Here is a 24,082-nt window from a genome sequence, read left to right on the forward strand (position 1 = left end):
TTTTATATTAATTTTAAGGGTGTGTTTTTAAAGTATTAAAATACTATTATACCATCCATCTAGTGTTTCCCTTTTGAGTGTGCCCCCTCATTTTTGTATACACTCATCTATTCTTTCTAGTCCTGAGGGTAGGACTCGAGGGTGAGCACCTATCCATACGAAGTAGGGGTGAGTCGCTGTATCTTTTTCAGTTTGCTAAAGATCACCTGGACAAACCAGAAGGCTACTGGAACAATGCTTTGTGAATGCTTGAGCCCAAATCAGAAATTTTTGGCTTGAAGGGAATCTGGTAACACATACCTTGAAATTAAACCTTCCCAATGTGCAAATGGGTGCTTGACAGCTTATTGCAATGCTATTGACCCCATCTTCATACATGTTCCCAATCCAGAGAAATACGCGTTTTAGGTTTATGTTAATTACCCCTTGGTGCAACAAGGACATTACCTTTGCACATTGTTGCACCCAAGTCTCCACTCATCTTGTTTCCAGGCCGTTCTTCCAACACTGTGACTGACAGGGCCAGGTGTGAGTACATCTTCAAAGCTTGGCCCAGTCAGTCACAGTGATGGGGGCTTGGCCTGGAAACAGGATAGGTGGAACCTCAAGTTCAATGAGGTGCAACACTCTTGTTGCACCAAAGGGCTAATTATCAGAAACTTAAAACACTTATTTCTTTGCATTGGGGGCATGTATGAAAATGGGACTAAGAGCTTTGGAATAAGCTGTCAAGCGCACTACTGGACATGGAGAAGGTTTATTTTCAAGATATGTGGTGACTGATTGCCTTTAAATGAGAAGAGTTACTTTTGGAGAAAGGAAAAGCTGCATTACAGCATAAAAACCTCATCCCATCTGTGAAATACAGTTTAGTAAGTATCATGATTTGGTCCTGTTCTGCTGCATCTGGGCCACGATTGCTTGCAATTATTGAAAGAACAATGAATTTAGAAGCTTAAAGTGGGTCATGTAGCAAGAAAACATCCATAAGCACAAAAGTGGTTCTATGAAAGAATAGTTAAAGTAGAATAAAGATAACATTTTGGAACGGCCAAGTCAAAGTCCTGACCTTAATGCAATAGAAATGTTGTGAAGGGACCTGAAGCGAGCAGTTCATGGAAGGAAACCACCTAACATAACAGAGTTGAAGTTGCTTCGTAATGATGAATGGACTAAAATTCCTCCAAGCCGATGTGCAGCATCAATGAAATTATCGAAAATGTTTAGCTAAAGTTTTTGTGCATGAGGGGGTCAAACCAGATACTGAAAGCAAAGGTTCGCACACTTTTGTCGCTTACACATATGTAATATTGGATAATTTCCCTCAATATATAAATGACCAAGTCTTATATTTTTGACTCTTTTCTTTGATTTGCTTATCTCAATCTATTTTTAAGACTTGTGTGAAACTCTGATCTAGTTTTAGGTCATATTTATGCAGAAATAGAGAAAATGCTGAAGCGTTGACAAACTTTCAAGGACCACTCTAACTTTGGAGGTGCAGGTGCCGCTATTTCCCACTATATTTCTCACTATAAGAAAAAAAACTGAAGCTGCATTATCACTTACAATCCATCCTCCTCCATCTGTATCCATGTCACACAAGACTGTAAGCGGATTCTCCCCATCTGGGTATATCTTGTACCAACCACTGAGGAAAGTCCCTTGGTCCCGCAGTTCCTTGCAATTTCGATGAGCTGGAAGAAATAGTTTTTATGGTGGTCTTGTCCAAAGAGATACAATAAATATTGTGTTGTCCCACAATACCAACTTATCGGCTATCCATAGAATAGGTGATAACTATCCTGATCCCTGAGGATCCAACCGATCACAAGAACAGGGGTACCGTGTCGACTGTGTATATGGAGTGATGGTCAAGTACGCGTACTAATACTCCATCCAAAGTTTATGGGACTGCTGAAGAGAGGCAGAGAACAGCGCTTGGCTATGTCCAGCAGTTCCATAGAGTGCACATGCTTGACCACGACTCCATTTGGTAGGACATGTGTGATGTGCGGGGGGGGGGGTTCCAGTAATCAAATCCTCAGCGGTCAGACACTTATCACCTTTCCTACAATGCAACAATTCATTTAATATAGGGTTCCTAAAACATTTGTATAGCAAAAGAAAGGGACCAAGATATTAATTATACAGTCAGCAATGTCATCTAATATTCTGTATATGCCTATTGTATGTAATGTAATCACCAAATTGCAGTCACATAACAGCTGATATGCTGTGTCCTCTGGTTTATTAGACCACTGCAAATGTATTATTGTAGTGATAATGTAGTCACAATGTATTCATGAAGAATGCTGTCTTATCCTAAAACTGCCATTCAAAAGAATAAAGACCGAGCCGCTGAGCTCAGTGATATATAGTTTAATTGAAGATTGACTGTAATATGTTGTAAATAAATTTTCACCTGGATCTAAAGGTGATGTTGGGTTTGACACTTTAAAAAAGGTCCCACCACCGAATACCATTTTGATTTTGCAATCTGAATACTCTATATCCAAAATGCTGTGCTGATTTCTTTTTAAAGGCCACAGTGTTTCCTGATTCCGAGCAAGGGGTGAGTATTGATGATTTTTTTTATTGGAGATCTTTCATTATCTCGGACAACCCTTTAAAACCACACCTCTTGTCGTATTATATGGAAAAAGAGTCTAAAAACACCTAAAACTATTAACAAATGTGGTACAAGGCATGTACGCCAAGTTTGTTTCCTTCTTGCACTGATCATATAGCTGAGTGCACGGGGGATAGGGAGGGCTACTGTACGGCTGCATAGTTCTCTTTATGATCTAATGAAGTTCTCTGCTCAATGGTTAAAGGGGTTCTCTGGGTTCAGGGCTGAACCCAGATATAAGCAATTCTTTATTCTTTTACTACATATGAGTGGAGCACTTCCGCCCAGCAGAAAGCTAGTGACATCATCGGCACAAATGGGTGTTCTCTAGCGTTGCCAGAGGCTGTTTTGTAGGCGGGTATTATGCTAATGTGAATAGTACCCGCCTCCAAAACATACTAGGGCAGAGCTATAGGCCACCCATTTGTGTCGGTGATGTCACCAGGTTCACTGCTAGGTGGAAGTCTCCGCCTAGCATAGTGAGGAGCAGCGCGGTACTTCACCAGCAGTAAGCAAACAGACCTTGCCCTGCGCAATGCAGCGCAAGGCAAGGGGGAGCATCTGAGCAAGGTAATCTGCAAGTCCTCTGCCCAAACCCCTGAAGACGCCTGGTTGGCGAAACATGTCGGGGGGCAGCTAGTGAACTTAGTGTTTTAGCCAGCGGTAGCCTAGCCTCAACTCATGTATGAGAGAGATATCAGGATAGGCGATTAGTCCAAGAAGGTGGCACAGTAGTGAGACGCTGTGGGAATAACAGCGTGCAGTATATTAGCAGAGAGATGCCTGCATAATAAAGGACGCATGAAATAAGCTATTGTAGATGCACAGAGCCACCTAGTGGACGAATTCGGCAATCATTGATCACACTGTGAGCACATTAACAGGCAGGCAGGCTACGCTGATAATTTTAATTATAGGAAATATAGAGCAAATATTTTAAGGAGAAAAAATAAAAGTTATTTTTTAGTATTAGTAACATGTGTAAACCAAGGGACACTGATGGTCCGAGTGGCCAATTGTAAATAATATTTGAACCAAGTCCCAACACGTGTGTAAAATAACAAGGAAATGCTCCAATGCTCCACTCATATATAGCAAAAGAATGAAGAATAGCTTATATCCGGGTTCAGCCCTGAACCTGGAGAATCTCTTTAAGGAGAAGGGGCACTGGCAGCATGTCCTTGTGGCCAGCAAGGCAACATACATGTGTATTGACAAAATTGAATGAGCATGTTGATCTGAAATTGACCTGATTTTAGAAGGTGGACATTAAATATAAAGTGAAATGTTACCAAAGGAAAATTGGGTTTTACCTTGAAATAAATGGTCACTGCAACCTATGGACACCAGCAGTATAGCTGTGATATTTTTTGAATGTATATGTATAAGCAACCCTCAAAGGAATAACTAAGGAATAAATGTACAGAACTAAACTTTCTATTACCCAAGATTTTCACGACTCACCATATGCTGGAGCTGAGGAGCCAGGTTCCCCCTTCTCTCCTGGAAAAAGGAAACAGATTTAAAAATTGTTTTTACTTTAAACGGGTTATCCCATGATTAATGCAAAACAATAAAATCAGACATCGTATAGTACACGACAATCTCTTTCTAGCAAAGCTAGAACCAGCCCTGTACCTCACATGGATCCAGAGATCTCCCCGTTCATTGCTCGGCTAGATTTATATCCAGCTGACAGCTCATGGGGGATCTCTCAAGGATGCGTTCTTTCAAATGCAGTTGAAGGATAAAACTGAGCATGTGCGGCCGTCTCAGTGAGCTGGACAGAGAAAATAGAAAAAAAAAAAAAAGCAGGTGGCGCTATACAGATAGATTTCACTGAATATACAAAAATTTTGAATTACATGCAATCACAAAAGTATTCAGATCCAGGTGCTGGCTTGAAAAATTTAGAATATTTTTCAAGGGGCGACCCCTTTCACTGATATAACCTTTGATGAGAAAATTGATGACGAATGAGTTTGTTTTTTTATTGGTTCTAATCTTTTCATTACTAAAACTGATGACAAGTGGAGCAGTTACCATAACAACCAATCAGATTCCAGCCCTCCTTTTCAATACAATTTGCAACCTGACTGGTTATTATTTGTATCTGCACCACTTTTCCTTTGCACTAGTTCTGATAGATCTCCCTCAATCTCTAGACGAAATATTTTTACTTTGCATTATGTCAATTTACTCACCTTTTTGTCCCTTTAATCCAGGAGAACCTGCAGATCCTGTAATAAATAATACAGCAGTGAGTACTGGTCCATATTCCTGTGCAGGATGTGTTACCGTATATTGATCTTCTAATAGGAAACATATATTTAATTTTCTTTTAATGGTCTCTATAGTACATGGGACACGGAGACGTATACTGCTGCTGTGTCTGGAATTAATGCGAAAGAAAGTGCTGATACTGACAACTGTTAGATGTGGATGGACACCATTAAAGGGGTTATCTAAAACTATAAACTGCCCCCCCATGTGCTGGGCCTCTCACCCACGATGCTAGCGAGGCCCGTCACCGCCTGCCATTGTCTGCTTCTCCCCCTTCCCCCAACACTGGATGTTTTCATCGACGCACTGGGAGAAGCAGCAGCGGCGGTGTGGGGACCAGTAGCGGCGCAGGGAGCGGGGGAAGTATATTCTGTGTGAGGGGCCCGGCACATGTGGGGGAAGTTTATAGTTTCGGATAACCCCTTTAATCTGTGCAAGCAAAGCCATGCATTATAAGATTATACAGGAGGGTGTAAATAGCGCCTGTATTCTACTGACCGCTCATGCGGGGCAATAGGCAATATGAAATTCCCCTGGAGACGCAGAGGATATCACAGGCTCACTCACACTTGTGGATTCATTCTGGTTAGAAGATCAATAAAGAGCAACCCCCGAATATAACCCTAAAAACAAAAGAAAAACAACCAACATACCGCAGACTTTAATTTGACCTTTCCAATGACTTGTATTAATTCTCAATTTAAAGTTTGCTACCACTGTAATGTAATCTCTTTACAGGTGGAGGACAGTGCATGTAAAATATTGTAGATACACATAATTTAGAGGTACCGGCCAACAAACAGTCTCGGCTACTTTCACATCTGAGTTTCAATTCCGGTTTTGAGATCCGGCAGAAAAAATGGATCCGGAGCCCATTGACTTAAAGAGGACCTTTCACCTCTCCTGACCTGCCTGTTTTAATAGCTTCATGCATTCCCCATGTAATAACAATTCTGGAGCATCTATTCTTATGACTCTATGTTGAGCCGTTCCTTTATTATTTCTACTAGAAGTTATGAAAGAATTGCTAGCAGTCTGCAGTAAGGGTACAGAGGGGTGTTACCAGTTGGGGGGGTGTCCCTGCACAGACTCACTCTATCCAATCAGCACTGCCATTTTCAGACTGTGCAGGTACACCCCCAACTTGTTACCTCCCCTCTGTACCCTTACTGAAGGCTAATAGCAATTATTTCATAACTTGTAGTAGAAATAATAATGGAATGGCACAACATAGAGCCATAAGAATAGATGCTCCAGAAATGTTATTACATGGGGAATGCATGAAGCTATTAAAACAGGCCTGTCAGGAGAGGGGAGAGGTCCTCTTTAAAATGATTTTCATACTGGATCCGGTTTGTTCAGTTTCCATTTAAAACAACAGGATCCTGCTGAAACCGATGCATCTGGATGTATTAAATCGTACAAATCAGTTTAAATCCGAATTAACAACGCAGATGTGAAAATAGCCTTATTTACAATATAAGCCCCTGTTATCTGAATGCAAACCTGGCGGCCCTGCAGGTCCAACCTTCCCGGGGTCTTCTTTGGGTCCTGAAACAAAAACAGCAATTATTTGTTTTTATCCTATCTATCTATCTATCTCCTATCTGTCTGTCTCATATCTATCTACGGTATATCAACCACACGAAGGCCCTGGTTCCAGTTATTCTAGCCCGATAGTTAATTGCTCATAAATATTCACCTTTCTCTGCTGATGGACCGGCTTCTCCTTTTTGTCCAGGAGGTCCAGGCAGACCAGGACATCCTCGGAGAATAGTCAACTTCTCGGTTTCTCCAATTGCCACATATTTTACTTCTGTAAGTAAGATGTTTCAAGATAATGGATGATGTACAGTATACTTGCTATAAAATGTAGACATTTAGGGTACGGCCACGCGGTCAGGTTTCCTGATGCAGCTTTGAAAGCCAAAATCAGAAGTGGATCATAAAAGGAGAGAAAGTATAAAGGGCAGATATAACTTATGTTTCTGGTTTTGGCTTCCAAAACTGCAAACCCATAAACATAGGGCCCATTGGAAAACCATGTAGATGCATATATCAAACTAGCGACACCAATAAAGAATGCACTCTACATATATAATTGTAAAAATTAAGATACTTTATTACGATGCACAATTAAAACACAAATATGAGGTATTGACACAGACCACAGATGAGGCACCAAATACAGTTGTGTTCAAAATTATTCAATGTTTTACTGCCTAAATAAAGTACGCTAAAAACAGTTTATTGTATTATCTATTAAAAGACTCCGCAATAAATTAGGCTTGGTGGGGTAAACGGGGATATCTCAGACTGATGATGCTGATCCCTACAAAAACCCCTACCATTAGAACTCCAATAAAAGGAGTAAATAGTGTATGGTGTGATTCCTCTACCAGCATTGGGGAAAAGGACCAGACAAATGTACCTGATTGAGACAGTGTGTAATGTGACAGGTCTCCTAATGACGGGGAGACACTGCACACCACTCGATATCAGGTAACACTAAAAGAATAGATCAACCCTCAACTGGTGGCTTATGTACAGGAACAAACCACTAGACTCCTATAGTCAGCAAAGTCAGTCTGTAGCTGTATTAACAGAAAAAGATTGCTCGACGCGTTTCTTTTGTCCAACTTATTTGTTGGTTCATCAGGAGCAGGTTAATAAGTCCACTGCTGTCACTGCATATCACCCCCTCACACTGGGTGTACCACAGAGCAACAGGGAACTCCGCAACATCTGACTATAACTATGCTGCATGCCACTGATATCATGCATGCAGCACTAATCAATCACCAAGTCCACTGCCACCGCTAAGATGTTATCCCTTCACACTGGGTACAGCGGTTAACAGGGAGCTCAGGATTGTTTTAGCAAAGAGTATGCTGCACGCCACTGATGACGTGCGTGCAGCAGAGAGCCTCCAGCAATGTGGCCGTGACCCGCGCGTAACGCGGACTTGTTTAAATGGAGGAAGCACCTCCCATCTATGAAGCCAACTCACAAGATGCCCAATCCGGAACAGGACACGTCATCCGACTGCGCACCAATCCTTCCGTCGCAGCCGGATGACGCGCAATCCACCCTATCGTCAATCCAAGACTTGAAAAATCCTGTCTCCACCCACCCACAAGCGTCACCTATAGGGGAGGGGGAGAAATTGATGACGAATGCCTTCTCCCTTCACTATCAAATACTGTAGCAGGAGGGAGGAATAATTTAAGGTCTGTGACGATTGCTTCAATTTTAAATATATATAGGGGACATCACTAGCATAAAGATACAAAGCTAGAAAGTACACACTTCTTGTAACTATTAATTATTAAAGGAGGATAGATACATACCCCCCATAATAAGTGACAAAGAAGTGGCAATAATTATTAAAAAGGGAATATAGACAGAATAAGCACCAGAATATCCAACTAGATAAATAAATTATCTATATAGGATATAAAAGATCTCAAGGGAAACAACAGTATCACAACCCAATACATCATCTCATCTAAATGATTCCATGACATAATGGAGAGTGAAATCAGCTATTGGAAGTCATTCAATAAAACAGGCAAATGAAATCGCATCATTTAGGCCACTGGGTTTCACAGTGTTAAGGGTGAATATCCACTGTGCTTCTTTTTTAAGCAACAGCGTGTCAATGTCACCTCCCCTGGGTGGTGGCCTGACATGTTCTATTCCTTGGAATTTAAAACAATCCAAATTGCCAGGATGGCAAATGGCCACATGTTGTGCCACAGGGGTATCTCCAGAATGTAAAATTTTTAGATGTTCACCAACACGCCTCCTAAATTCACGTTTCGTTTTGCCTGTATATTGAATACCACAGATACACGTGGCTAAGTAAACCACTCCAACTGTCCTGCAAATAATGAAGGACTTGATGGAATATTCATGTCCTGTGGTAAAACTCTTAAATTTAGTACTTTTCAAGATAGTTTTGCAAGCAATGCAGTTGCCACACTGATATGTACCATTGGGTCTGCTGGCGCCCAGCCATGTGGCATCCCTGGGGGTAGTAAAGGCACTGTGAACCAGTTTATCCCTGATATTGCCCCCATGTCTGTATGTAATCATAGGGCTACTGCCTACCAAGTGACCAACATCCGGATCAGTTTTTAAAATGTCCCAATTTTCAGTGAGCAACGTGCGTATCTCGCTACTTGCTGTGTCAAAAGTGCCAATAATTCGTATCCGTGCCTCATTGGATGTTCTATTCCTAGGATGCAAAAGTTCTTCTCTATTACATGCTGCTGCATGCTGATATGCTTCCTTCAGAATTGGTTTCGGATAACCTTTATCTGTAAACCGTTTTTTAAGGTCATCAGCCGAGGCCTTAAAGTCGGACCATTGAGAGCAATTGCGCCTCATCCTAAGGTATTGCCCCTTAGGAATGCCCCTCTTGAGTTGGTAAGGATGTCCACTCTCCCATCTCAAGAGGGCATTAGTGGCCGTTGGTTTTCGGAACACTTTTGTTGTAATATAACCCGAGGGATCGATCTCAATTGTAAGGTCCAAAAAGGTGAGCCGCTTTCCATCAATTTCTGATGTGAAAAACAGACCCAGAGAGTTGATGTTCAATCTTGAAACAAAATCCAAGAAGCTCTCTTTTGTGCCCTTCCACAGAATGAAAATATCATCAATGAACCTCATCCAAAAAAGTATGGATGAGGTCCATTGCTCCATTTCCTCGTTAAAGACAACCTCTCTCTTGTGAGTTGGCTTTGCAGATGGGAGGTGTTTCCTCCATTTAAACAAGTCCGCGCTACGCGCGGATCACGGCCACATTGCCGAAGGCTCTCTGCTGCACGCACGTCATCAGTGGCGTGCAGCATACTCTTTGCTAAAACAATCCTGAGCTCCCTGTTAACCGCTATACCCAGTGTGAAGGGATAACATCTTAGCGGTGGCAGTGGACTTGGTGATTGATTAGTGCTGCATGCATGATATCAGTGGCATGCAGCATAGTTACAGTCAGATGTTGCGGAGTTCCCTGTTGCTCTGTGGTACACCCAGTGTGAGGGGGTGATATTCAGTGACAACAGTGGACTTTATAACCTGCTCCTGATGAACCAACAAGTAAGTTGGACAAAAGAAACGCGTCGAGCAATCTATTTCTGTTAATACAGCTACAGACTGACTTTTGCTGATTATAGGAGCCTAGTGGTTTGTTCCTGTACATAAGCCACCAGTTGAGGGTTGGTCTATTCTTTTAGTGTTACCTGATATCGAGTGGTGTGCAGTGTCTCCCCGTCATTAGGAGACCTGTCACATTACACACTGTCTCAATCAGGTACATTTGTCTGGTCCTTTTCCCCAATGCTGGTAGAGGAATCACACCATACACTATTTACTCCTTTTATTGGAGTTCTAATGGTAGGGGTTTTTGTAGGGATCAGCATCATCAGTCTGAGATATCCCCGTTTACCCCACCAAGCCTAATTTGTTGCGGAGTCTTTTAATAGATAATACAATAAACAGTTTTTAGCGTACTTTATTTAGGCAGTAAAACATATATTTTAGATAGTACGTAAATAATACTGATTTAATTTAGTTAACTAGACCCAAAATTATTCAACCCCCACTGAAATTGAGTGTTTTGGCCAGTTTGACATTGATTTTGATCATTTCAGTCATCTTGTTTACAATTAAATCAAAGAAGCACTTGTAAGTCAGACAAATATAACATAACATTTATAATGAAATAACCACAAATGTCTTTTCTGTGCTCACATCATTATCAGTTTTATTCAACCCCCAAGTGACATTCAATCTTAGTACTTAGTACAACATCCTTTTCCAGTTATAACAGCTTTTAAACGTGAAGCATAGCTTGACACAAGTGTCTCGCAGCGATCTACGGGTATCTTCGCCCATTCTTCATGGGCAAAAGCCTCCAGTTCAGTCACATTCTTAGGCTTGCGCGCTGCAACTGCTTTCTTTAAGTCCCACCAGAGGTTCTCAATCGAATTTAAGTCTGGTGACTGTGATGGCCACTTCAAAATGTTCCAGCCTTTAATCTGCAACCATGCTCTAGTGGACTTGGAGGTATGCTTGGGATCATTGTCCTGTTGAAAGGTCCAACGTCTCCCAAGTCTCAGGTTTGTGACGGACTGCGTCACATTTTCATCCAATATCTCAAGGTACTGAAGAGAATTCATGGTACCTTGCACACGCTGAAGCTTCCCTGTACCTGTAGAAGCAAAACAGCCCCAAAGCATGATTGACCCCCCGCCATGCTTCACAGTAGGCAAGGTGTTCTTTTCTTCATAGGCCTTGTTCTTCCTCCTCCAAACATAGCATTGATCCATGGGCCCAAACAGTACTAATTTTGTTTCATCAGTCCAAAGAACACTTTTGTGGTTTGTCCACATGACTTTTGGCATACTGCAGTCGACTCTTCTTATTCTTTGGAGACAGCAAGGGGGTGCGCCTGGGAGTTCTGGCATGGAGGCCTTCATTACGCAGTGTGCGCCTTATTGTCTGAGCTGAAACTTCAGTACCCGCATCTGACAAATCTTTTTTCAGCTCCTCAGCAGTCACACGGGGACTTTTCTCCACTTTGAGCTTCAGGTAGCGCACAGCAGTCAAAGTCAGCATCTTCTTTCTGCCACGACCAGGTAGCGTTTCAACAGTGCCCTTTGCCTTGAATTTGCGAATGATGCTTCCTATGGTGTCTCTTGGTATGTTTAACATCTTTGCAATCTTCTTATAGCCATTGCCCTTCCTGTGAAGAGAAATCACCTCTTCTCTTGTCTTCCTGGACCATTCTTTTGACTTCACCATGTTTGTAAACACACCAGTAAATGTCTAGAAGGAGCTGAGTATCACAGTCCTTTGCAATCTGCCTAATTGGTGCTTATTATGCTTGATTGCTGCTCCTTGACATCCACAGGTGTTTTCAATACCTGATCGAAAACACTTGAATGAACCTCTGTTCTTAAGAGAGGAAGTCTTTAAGGGGTTGAATAATTGTGTCAATGAAGAAATCACAAAAAAAACATTTAATACTGTATTACAAAAACAATTGATGTCATTTTAGTTGCATTTGGTTCTTTAAAAAGTCCTTGTAAGATTTCATTCTGAACACAATTACAAATGTACACAAAATTCCCTAAAACCCTTTACAGCATTGGGGGTTGAATAATTTTGAACACAACTGTATGTGGTCAAAAAAAATGACACAATAATAACAGCAAGATATAATCAAGTAAAGCAGGTCATACATCCAAATTGATTAGTGTTGAGCATGAATATTGGAATAACGAATTTTAATCGTGAATATCGCCACTGATAATTTGCGAATATTTAGAATATTTTGCTATATATTCGTTTTTAGAATATTCGTGATTTTTCATCATCCATCTGAACTCCATGGGATTTTTCATCATCCTTCTGAACTCCATGTGAAAACTCAGATCCGATGGTATATTCTAACCCCGAGGCGTCCCCATTACCATGGGAACGCCTCGGGGTTAGAATATACTGTCGGATCTGAGTTTTCACGATCTCACAACAATGAATAGTCTTGTCATAAGTTCAGATGGATGATGAAAAATGATGAATATTTTAAAAACTAATATATAGCAATATATTAGTTTTTTTCGTATATTCGCAAATATATGACGAATAGTCTACAAAATATTTGTCATATATCGCAAATTTGAATATAGCCCCTGCCGCTCATCATGCGCACAAGTAATACAGACCCAGTATGGCACCGCAAAACAACCCCAACACGTGATTCGCGTTGTGCTTCCTCCTGAGGCTACAAAGCTTTCAAGAGCCTCTGTCAGCATGACCAACCCTATTAAAACTGACATGCTGCCTGGTAGGACTCATTATGCTGATTACAATACTTTTCTTTTGTCTGTATGTTAAACATCCGGAGAGATATCTGCTTTGTTACTGATATGTAGATGAGCGCAGACCCCTTTCTGCTGCCCAGGCAGCTCGGCCATCCTATGCTGATATACCAGAAATGTCATGTATCTCTCTGCCTGGAGCCGTCACAAGAGGGGCTTAATGCATACAGATATATACAACTAAATATGTCCGTCTGCTGCCATGTCCTCTGAGTGGTGGCCGTCAGCAGCCAAGACATGCCAGCTCTGATGAGAGTCCATGAGATCTCCCCCATTTTGGAAGATTTGGCAAGTTTGCTATATGCTGACATCTCACTAGCTTAAAGGGAGCATCGCATGAAAATGATCAAAAGGGGTCTACATCTGTGTCATCTGCCATAGAAGTGGATGGAACAGTGGATCCACATATGCACTACTGCTCCATCCAGACAGGGGACTCCTCATTTTCAGTATCCCTGGGGGTCCCAACAGCCAGACCCTCTTTGATCGGATATTACCTCTTCTGTGGACAGGTAAAACATAATTTTCATGGGATAGCCTCTTTAAACAGCAAATATTTAGTAAAAGATATTGAAAATATGGCAGAATTTAATTCTGTTTAAAGAATCTTGTCATTTTAGTGGAGCCCAGTCCTGAAGAGACATCGCTACAAGGCACAGTAGATGTACTAGATATTAGTTCAGTGATGTCCTGTACTACTAATAATATTACTGATACTGGAAGAAGAATTGGTTTGGAAGTTTTTAGTTGGCAAATATTGGCAGATCATTTTTCCTGTTATTTGAGATTACTCACCTGGACATGAGTCTTCAGCATTACTAATACAGGTTACCAGGCAGAGAACAGTGACCAGCGAAGTCCACATACTGACTACCCTCATCATCTGACCTCCAGCTCCCTGAAGGCTCAGGCTTTTATTTGTGCTTCTATCCTGTCCGATGTTACTGAATGTTACACAATTACTTACACAACTCTTATCTGACAGAACATAGAAATAATCCCTAAAGTAAATATCTGTGGAGTATCTGGAGTGTCTCAATCCTGTTCTTTTTTTCCTTATCTGTTCAAGACATTTGCAATGTACGGTAATATTAATAATCTAGCCTTCACAAGACCAGATATTTATGATGTTACTACATTTTCCAGTTACTTGGGTTCACATGAATTAAATAAAATGAATATAACACATCAATCAGTCAGAGGCAGTACACAAATCAGCCTGAAATGACTTTCCATTCTCACCACCGCTCATTTATTTTCCTTTTTTTTTTCCTTTTTCTTCCTTGTTTTTTTTTGCCAACATTGTACCTTTCAAAATTCAATTCCAAGTGAAGATGTTAATGTCTTCTATAAACCAGCTGTATGGGCGCTATGTATACTTTTTACGGATAGTTATATAACCTCTTAAAACTTCATTACGAGAAAGGGTCAGCTTGCGCTCTATGACAGATATATATGTTATACTGATCTTGTGGGTACTGAGCGAAGTTCTCTAAAATTCTATTTGGCTGCTTTGCCGAATTTTCCAAACAAATTTGCTTTGTGACGAATTACTTCGCCATGAAGCGCATTTCTTTGTAAATGGCGGGTGCAATAACAGGGAACAGCGATTGTGCCGCTCCCATCATTGAATCACTCAGATGCCGCGTTCATCGATGATCGCGGCATCTGAGATCCATATTAAATCATTTTAGTGTTTGCTAATTAAAAAATGAAACTGGAATTGTACTTTCCTCATCCATTTGATCGCGAAGGGGCCGCGGCGGCCATCTTGCTTGAGGATTAAGCACAAAATCTCGTACAGTGTGTGATGATGTCATCACGTCAGCCAGCGTGGTGATGTCATATGTCACCCTGCAAGAGATTTCGAGTGGGATCTTAAAGCAAGATGGCCGCGGCGGCCTCTTTGTGCTCAAATGAATGAGGTAAGTATGATTTTTTTTCATTTTTACCGCCATTTCAGGGAAAATCGATTCATTACCACGGAGCACAAGGAAATTTGGCTTCGCTGCCAATCAAATTTTTCCTGAAATTCTGATCCAAGTTCAGCGCGTGAACTTCGATTCGCTAAACACTAACTGCTACTGTAACTGCAGCATCGGCAGCAGGAACATGGCCGATGCTCATATCTGGGCTACTGCAGTAGCTGCCAGAACAGAGATAACTTTTATCCCTGCAGTTTAACCCCTTACAGTTTGTGGTCAAGTGTTGTCGTGTATTATGTAAGTAATAAAAGTATTGTAAGTACACGTCCCCTTGTGGGATTAATAAATATTGTAAAAAAAAATATGTGTTAAAGCTACAGATTTCTTGAAATTCGTTTTGTATCCGATTCAGAATATTTTTTTTTCTAAATAATTCCTGTTTGAATCGATTCTACCTGAAAAAAAAAAAAAAATCAGTCTGCATTACATCTGTGAACACGTCCGTGAAGGATCCGTCTTTGGTCCATGTGTCCATTATATACCCTACATGTCATCCGTATTCCATGGACACTGCTCAGCTGAAAATTCATTTCCAGAGAATCAACCATCAGTGTTCAGTGAAAAACGGACGCAACACAGATGCCAAGTCTATGGGTCCATGATTTTCATGGACCAGTTGTCTTCAATGGGCGTATCTGGTCCGCATCACGGACCAAAGTAGAGCATGTCCACATGATTTTTAAACTGACCCACGGTCATTAAAAAAATAGTGACGTGCACACATATCAATGGGTAAGTGTGCTGTTCATGGAAAATGCGGACATGTCAGTGAAAACCGGAAGTGTGAACGTGGCCTTATATTAGATATATTCACAAATAGTACTAGCAAAAACTACAGCTTGTCCCACAAAAAAAAATCCGTCACACAACTCTACAGTTTCATGATTTACTGACGTAACTGTTGTGTATGTTCTTTGCTCCGTTTTCAGGACAGACTGCCTGGGGTTAAGGAGGGTGTACATGGTGCATCATTTGTTATGTCTATTTGTGAACAGGATTTTGGTTCCTCTCTAGGCACTGGTGATATATGGATGGAGATGTTAGTAGAGCCTATAAAATAGCATGTCTTTCACCAGAAGATAGCTATAATTGTGGAGAAGTGAGCTCTAGTAATGGAGTCTGCATTGCCGCTTGCACAGTGAGATCCAGTAGGTGGGAAGCAACAAAGAAGTTGGTCGGCAGTGCAGAACTGGTTTTCCCTGAAGCCTTGTGGGTAGCTGAGTGGAGTTAAGACCACTGAAGAGTGGTGTTCGCCTCCAGAACTATAATTTAAGATCAAGCGTATTGGATCACTAATAGTGACATTAACTAGGAGTTGCAGTGTTTTAAAATGAAATAACAACCATATTTGAGTTTATTATTTTTATTTGGCAGCTACAATGGGATGGGGGGGTCATTATTTTGTAACTGGAGAAAGCACTATGGGGACATTGCGGCTGTAAAAAGGATAATTTTTGTACTGGCCCACATTATAAGGGGGCCACTATGGGGACATCCGTTCTATTCGGGGCACTAAAAGGGGGGAGTTTTGTGTACTGACACACTTTATAAGGGGCATTTATTGTACTTAATGCGCATTATAAGGGTGCATTTTTGTACTGGCACAAGTTATAAGTAGAGATGTCCCGAACTATTCGCTGGCTAATAGTTCCCGTCAAACATCGCTTGTTCGCGTTCGCCGCGGTGACCTTCAATATTAACCAGTAATATTAGTGACAACAATGACTGTTGATGGCCCCAATGATATTGGTAATTTTTGTAGGCTTTCGCTCAGGCGAGTGATAGATCTTTAAATCAATGGCGTTATTCCAACAGTATTTTGTATATCACTTATTGAACAAAAATGTAGTATCAGTTGTTAGTGATAATAATTAGTAATAGTAGTAACAACAGTGGCTATATCACTAAAGAATCAGTGATATCAAATGATGACAGTCAATGTTCGTGACAATAGTGGGTGGCACCAATGAAAATGATAGTTTTTGAGGGTTTTGCCCAGGCAAGTAAAAAAACCTTAGATCAGTGGCGTCATTCAGTGGTGCTTAGTGTATTACTTATTGCAGTTAGTAGCAATTTATAATAATGATTAGTGGTAATAGTAGAGGCAGTAGTTGGACAATACTTAGACCAATGGCGTCAATCCAGTAGTGCTTAGTGTATTACTTGTTGCAGTTGGGTAGCAATTTGTAATAAGAGTTAGTGCTAATAATAGCAGCAATAGTTAATAGCAGCAGCAGTAGTTAATAGAGTAGTTAATAGCTTGTTCGCGTTCGCCGCAGCGGACGAACATATGCGATGTTCGGTCCGCCCCCTATTCATCATCATTGTGTAAACTTTGACCCTGTACCTCACAGTCAGCAGACACATTCCAGCCAATCAGCAGCAGACCCTCCCTCCCAGACCCTCCCACCTCTTGGACAGCATCCATTTTAGATTCATTCGGAAGCTGCAGTGTCACAAATTTGACTAAGGGCCCTTTCACACTTGCGTTGTTCGGATCCGGCGTGTACTCCACTTGCCGGAGGTACACGCCGGATCCGGAAAAACGCAAGTGTACGGAAAGCATTTGAAGACGGATCCGTCTTCAAAATGCTTTCAGTGCTACTATGGCAGCCAGGACGCTATTAAAGTCCTGGTTGCCATAGTAGTAGTGGGGAGCGGGGGAGCGGTATACTTACAGTCCGTGCGGCTCCCGGGGCGCTCCAGAGTGACGTCAGAGCGCCCCAGGCGCATGGATGACGTGTACATGCGATCACGTCATCCATGCGCCTGGGGCGCCCTGACGTCACTCTGGAGCGCCCCGGGAGCCGCACGGACGGTAAGTATGCTGCTCCCCGCTCCCCACTACACTTTACCATGGCTGCCAGGACTTTAGCATCCCAGCAGCCATGGTAACCATTCAGAAAAAGCTAAACGTCGGATCCGGCAATGCGCCGAAACGACGTTTAGCTTAAGGCCGGATCCGGATCAATGCCTTTCAATGGGCATTAATTCCGGATCCGGCCTTGCGGCAAGTGTTCAGGATTTTTGGCCGGAGCAAAAAGTACTGCATGCTGCGGTATTTTCTCCGGCCAAAAAACATTCCGTTCCGGAACGGAAGACATCCTGATGCATCCTGAACGGATTTCACTCCATTCAGAATGCATTAGGATAATCCTGATCAGCATTCTTCCGGCATAGAGCCCCGACGATGGAACTCTATGCCGGATCCGGACAACGCAAGTGTGAAAGGGCCCTTAGTTGTAATCGCAATGCGATTAATACAGGTTATATAAATCGCATTGCGATTTCAACTTAGAGCTGGGTTCCTAATGACCCTGTACCTCACAGTCAGCAGACACATTCCAGCCAATCAGCAGCAGACCCTCCCTCCTCCTGGACAGCATCCATTTTAGATTCATTCGGAAGCTGCATTCTTAGTGAGAGGAGGGACAGTGCTGCTGCTGCTGATTTAATAGGGAAATTGATAGCTAGGCTAGTGTATTCAGTGTCCACTACAGTCCTGAAAGACTCATCTGATCTCTGCTGTAAGGACAGCACTCCAAAAAGCCCTTTTTAGGGCTAGAACATCAGTCTGCTTTTTTTCCCCCCTGTTTGCAGTTGCCTGCCTGCCAGCGTGTGTGTCAGGCTCACAGAGTATACTGTGCCCACTTGTCCAGTGCCACGACTCATATCTGGTGTCACAGTAGCTTGCATTTAAAAAAAAAAAAACTTTTTTGACTGTAATATAATAGCAGTCAGTTGCCGGCACACGCGTGTGTTTCATGCCCTGCAAGTGCACAGTGTCACCAGCGCAACTCATATCTGGTGTCACATTCGATTCCATTTAAATAAAAACAACAATTTTGACTGTGAATAAATAGCAGTCAGTTGCACAAACGTGTTTGTGTGTTTAAGGCCCAGCTGCAAGTGCATAGTGTCACCAGCGCAACTCATATCTGGTGTCACAGTAGCTTGCACGCATAGTGCAACTTAACGAATAAAAAAAAATGACAGGCAGAGGCAGGCCACCCCGCAGGGGCCGCCGTGGACGTGGTGCTGTGATTCCCTTTGGCCCTAGAATAATGCCCCGTGTTTTCTGAGGCCACATACCCTGAACTCGAAAAGTTCTAAAGACATAGTTGACTGGCTAACACAGGACACCCAATATTCTACAGCTTCCGCTCGGAACCTTGACGCACCATCCTCCTCCTGCTTAGCTTTGGGCACCTCTCAAGTTACCACTCGCCCGCCTGCCGCCACCACCAACACTAGCACCACAGCCGCTTCACTTGATCTGTCAGAGGAGTTATTTATCAGTTTAAAGAAATGAGTTATGCGCAACCATTATTGCCAGAGGATGTAGATAACAGGGATATGTCTCAGTCAGGCAGCATTACACACATGGACGTACGGTGTACACATGATAATGATGTTGTACCCGCTGCCGGTTCCTTTGCTGAGTTGTCAGATACAAGTGAAGTGGTTGATGATGACGATGTGTCCGTGGATGTCACGTAGGTGCCCGCTCGAAGAGAAGAAGAACAGGGGGAAAGTTCTGATGGGGAGACAGAGAGGAGGAGGAGACGAGTTGGAAGCAGGGGGAGGTCGTCGCTAGGAGCTAGTGGCACAGTCAGACAGCATGCATCGGCACCCGGGGTCAGCCAGACAGCACGCCAATCAACGCATGCTGTTGCCACCACAAGACTGCCGTCATTGCAGAGCTCAGCAGTGTGGCATTTATTTTGTGTGTCTGCCTCTGACAACAGCGATGCCATTTGCAACCTGTGCCAAAAGAAACTGAGTCGTGGGAAGTCCAACACCTACCTAGGTACAACTGCTTTGCGAAGGCACATGATCGCACATCACAAACGCCTATGGGATCAACATATGAGTACAAGCAGCACACAAACTCAAAGCCGCCATCCTCCTCCTGGTCCAGCATCTTCAGCCACGTCAACCACTGCTGTCCTCCTTGCCCCCTCTCAACCATCCACCACTCCGTCTCTTGCCTTGAGCAGTTCCTGCTCATCTGCCCACAGTCAGGTGTCTGTCAAGGATATGTTTGAGCGTAAGAAGCCAATGTCACAAAGTCACCCCCTTGCCCAGCGTCTGACAGCTGGTTTGTCTGAAATCTTAGCCCGCCAGCTTTTACCATACAAACTGGTGGAGTCTGAGGCGTTCCAAAAATTTGTAGGTGTTGGGACACCGCAGTGGAAGGTACCCGGCCGAAATTTCTTTGCACAAAAGGCAATCCCCAACCTGTACTCGATTGTGCAAAAGGAAGTAATGGCATGTCTGGCACACAGTGTTGGGGCAAGGGTCCATCTGACCACTGATACTTGCCTGAAAGCAGAGAGTCACACCGGACCAGCACTCCTGTCCGCCCTGAACGCACAGGTGGATCAGTGGCTGACTCCGCACCAACTGGAGATCGACAAAGTGGTGTGTGACAACGGAAGCAATTTGTTTGCGGCATTGAATTTGGGCAAGTTGACATATGTGCCGTGCATGGCACATGTGTGTAATCTGATCGTACAACGCTTTGTGCATAGGTACCCAGGCTTACAGGACGTCCTGAAGCAGGCCAGGAAGGTGTGTAGCCATTTCAGGTGTTCCTACACGCCCATTGCGCACTTTTCAGATATTCAGCAGCGAAACAACATGCCAGTGAAGCGCTTGATTTGCGACAGCCCGACACATTGTAATTCAACACTCCTAATGCTAGACAAGAAAAAGCCGTCAACGAGTATTTGTATGACCGGGGTGCTAGGACAGCCTCTGCGGAGCTGGGAATTTTTTTGCCACGTTACTGGACGCTCATGCGCAATTCCTGTAGGCTCATGCGTCCTTTTGAGGAGGTGACAAACCTAGTCAGTCGCAACGAAGGCACCATCAGCGACATCATCCCATTTGTTTTCTTCCTGGAGCGTACCCTGCGAAGAGTGCTGGATCAGGCCGTAGTGAAGAGGAAGAGGAAGAGTTGTGGTCACCATCACCACCAGAAACAGCCTTATCAGCATCGCTTGCTGGACCTGCGGCAACGCTGGAAGAAAATTGTGAGGAAGAGGAGTCAGAGGAGGAATGTGGCTTTGAGGAGGAGGAAGACCAACCACAGCAGGCATCCCAGGGTGCTCGTTGTCACCTATCTTGTACCCGTGGTGTTGTACGTGGCTGGGGGGAAGAACATACCTTCAGTGAGATCACTGAGGATGAGGAACGGGACATGAGTAGCTCGGCATCCAACCTTGTGCAAATGGGGTCTTCCATTCTGTCGTGCCTGTTGAGGGACCCTCGTTTAAAAAGTCTGAAGGAGAACGACCTGTACTGGGTGTCCACCCTACTAGACCCTCAGTATAAGCAGAAAGTGCCTGAAATGTTACTGAATTACCGCAAGTCAGAAAGGATGCAGCAGTTCCAAAATAAATTAAAAAGCATGCTTTACACAGCGTATAAGGGTGATGTCACAGCACAACAGGAATCTAAGAGGGGAAGAGGTAAAAGTAATCCTCCTCCTCCCACGACCACGCTGGCAAGGACAGGACGCTTTACAGATGTGTTGTTGATGGAGGACATGCAGAGCTTTTTAAGTCCTACGCATCGCCACAGCCCTTCGGGGTGCACCCTCAGAGAACGACTCAACCGACAGGTAGCAGACTACCTCGCCTTAACTGCAGATATCGACACTCTGAGGAGCGATGAACCCCTTGACTACTGGGTGTGCAGGCTTGACCTGTGGCCTGAGCTATCCCAATTTGCGATAGAACTTCTGGCCTGCCCCGCTTCAAGTGTCCTGTCAGAAAGGACCTTCAGTGCAGCAGGAGGTATTGTCACTGAGAAGAGAAGTCGCCTAGGTCAAAAAAGTCTAGATTAGGCGCTTTCTGCCTGGGAAACAAACAATACCATATTTTTCAGGCATGTGTACATGCCTAATTTTCTGGCCTCTGGTGCTGCACTGTGGCTTCAAAAACCAAACAAAAAAAAGGCACATACATGTGTCAATTCCCCTTCGTGGTCGTTACCTTGTTGTGGTGAAGGGGCTTGCGTATCACAATGAAGCGACCACCTCTATGAGTGTGTTGCCAATGGCAATGTTGGCACACCCCAGATGATAAGGTCGTTGCTTCATTGTGAACAGACCAAAAGCGATCGGCTGGATAATTTTGCATAGAAAAAACATTAATTTTCTTTGTAATCATCTAAGGTGATCATTAAAGCCTACTAGGCCAACAATGGGCCCACACTGCAGAATCATTGTTTTCTGGGTCACTTAACTGTCACTGATCTACCTCAGCACGACCATAGGCTTTGTAAAACCCCCATAACCTGCAATCTCCCAAACGTGCGCACGAGCACAGTCATAACTACACCAAGATTGACGCATAGAGGTATAAAATTTATGTCATGAGTGTGTCAACTTTTGACAACTCTTTCCGGTTGTCTAAAATCTATTCCATACATGTCCCCTGATAGGGGACTTAACAGGGAATAAACTGATAAGAATAGAACAACATAACACACCACAACTATCTGGTGGCACATTAGATTGCACGCGCAGTGCCCCAAATTTGAAGTAGGAGGACCGACCAAGCATCTTTTTCCATCTCCCCGTTCCTAAAATCGATGCCATATACACGTCCCCTGATAGGGGACGTAACAGGGATTAAACCCATGGCAACACACCATATGTAGTCGAAAACTGCTGTAGGGGCACACAGCACGGCTCAGAAGGGAAGGAGTGCCAGATGGGTTTTGGAGGGTACGTTTTGCTGGAATGGTTTTTGGGCACCATGTGACATTTAAAGAGATTCTGAGTCTCCCCTCCAGTGGTAACCCCCAAAAAGTGACCCTATTTTGGAAACTATACCCATCAAGGAATTTAGTGAGGGGTGTTGTCATGGAACCATGAACCAGACGTACAACAAGAGATAAGTGGAAATAAGAAGGCTTTATTGAAAATCAAGCTGTAAGCAAAAGTCCAAACGGATGGCTAAACCGAAGCAGGGTCTTGCGTAGACAGAGGTCAGGAACCAGAAGGGTAGTCAGACGAAGCCTGGATCAGGAACCAGCAGGGTAGTCAGACGAAGCCAGGATCAGGAACCAACGGGGTAGTCAGACGAGGCCAGGATCAGGAACCAGAAGCAGCAGCAGTCTTAGAAGCATGTGAACACAGGAGGACCAAGCAAGGAACTGAAGCCACAGACCTCCTATATATATGAGCTAGGCATCCAGCTCCTCCCAGTGGGAAGGAGAAGCCGCAGGGTGGGAGGCTACAAGAAACCCAGAAACCAAGATGGCCGCCAGCACATGTCAAACGAAGGAGAACAGTAAGAAGGTAAGACCATGACAGTACCTCCCCCTCAAGGGCCCCTCCTCCGCGGAGTAAGGAACGGTTTCTGAGGGAAGCGTGCGTGGAAGGCTCGGAGCAAAGCAGGAGCATGGACATCTGCGGAGGGAACCCAGGAACGCTCCTCTGGACCATAACCACGCCAATGGACCAAAAACTGCAACCGACCGCGGACCAGGCGTGAGTCCAGGATATTGCTCACCTCATATTCCTCACGATTGCCCACTTGGACCGGACGGGGCCGAGGAACCGAGGAAGTGAAACGATTACACACCAATGGCTTCAACAGGGAGACATAAAACACGTTGGAGATCCGCATGCCAGGAGGAAGCGCAAGGGCATAGGCTACCGGGTTTACCCTGCGAAGCACTCGGAAGGGACCAACAAAGCGAGGCGCCAGCTTGGGAGTGGGCACTCGAAGGTTGAGGTTGCGGGTGGACAACCATACACGGTCTCCGACCTGGTAGGAAGGAGAGGGGGCTCGTCTGCGATCAGCCTGGAGTCTCTGGCGCTGCGCAGAGACCTCAAGGGACCTCTGGATCTGTACCCAAGAAGCACGTAGGACGGAAAGGTGATCCTCCACAGCCGGAATATCCTGGGGAGAGAATACCTCCGGTAACACGGCAGGTTGGAACCCATAATTGGCCATGAAGGGAGACGTCCCAGAGGAAGAGTTCACCGCCGTGTTCCTGGCAAACTCAGCCCAAGGCAGGAGGTCAACCCAATTGTCTTGGTGATCAGAGACATAGCAACGAAGGAATTGCTCCAAGGCCTGATTGGATCGTTCTGCGGCCCCATTGGACTGAGGGTGGTAGGCCGAGGAGAAAGAGAGATGAATCCCCAACTGGGAGCAAAAGGCGCACCAGAACCTGGACACAAACTGACTCCCCCCGATCCGACACAATCTCCTTGGGCAAACCGTGCAACCGGAAGACCTCCCTGGCGAAAATCGTGGCCAACTCTTGTGCAG

At 43.9% G+C, this 24,082-nt stretch overlaps 1 protein-coding gene across 1 annotated transcript in view; it reads right to left on the minus strand.

Moving 5' to 3' along the window:
- Positions 1–13,666, minus strand: part of LOC122944087 (ficolin-1-B-like) — a 257,588-nt gene extending 243,922 nt beyond the window's left edge. The window contains exons 1-4 of the mRNA XM_044302310.1: positions 13,597–13,666; positions 6,618–6,731; positions 6,422–6,466; positions 4,843–4,872 (exon numbers count right to left, since the gene is read on the minus strand). Of these exons, the coding sequence (XP_044158245.1) occupies positions 4,843–4,872; positions 6,422–6,466; positions 6,618–6,731; positions 13,597–13,666 (259 nt within the window). The remainder of the gene's footprint in view (positions 1–4,842; positions 4,873–6,421; positions 6,467–6,617; positions 6,732–13,596) is intronic.
- Positions 13,667–24,082: the final 10,416 nt, after the last annotated feature.

This window comes from Bufo gargarizans, chromosome 7, assembly GCF_014858855.1.
Source record: "Bufo gargarizans isolate SCDJY-AF-19 chromosome 7, ASM1485885v1, whole genome shotgun sequence".
Taxonomy (NCBI): Eukaryota; Metazoa; Chordata; class Amphibia; order Anura; family Bufonidae; genus Bufo; species Bufo gargarizans.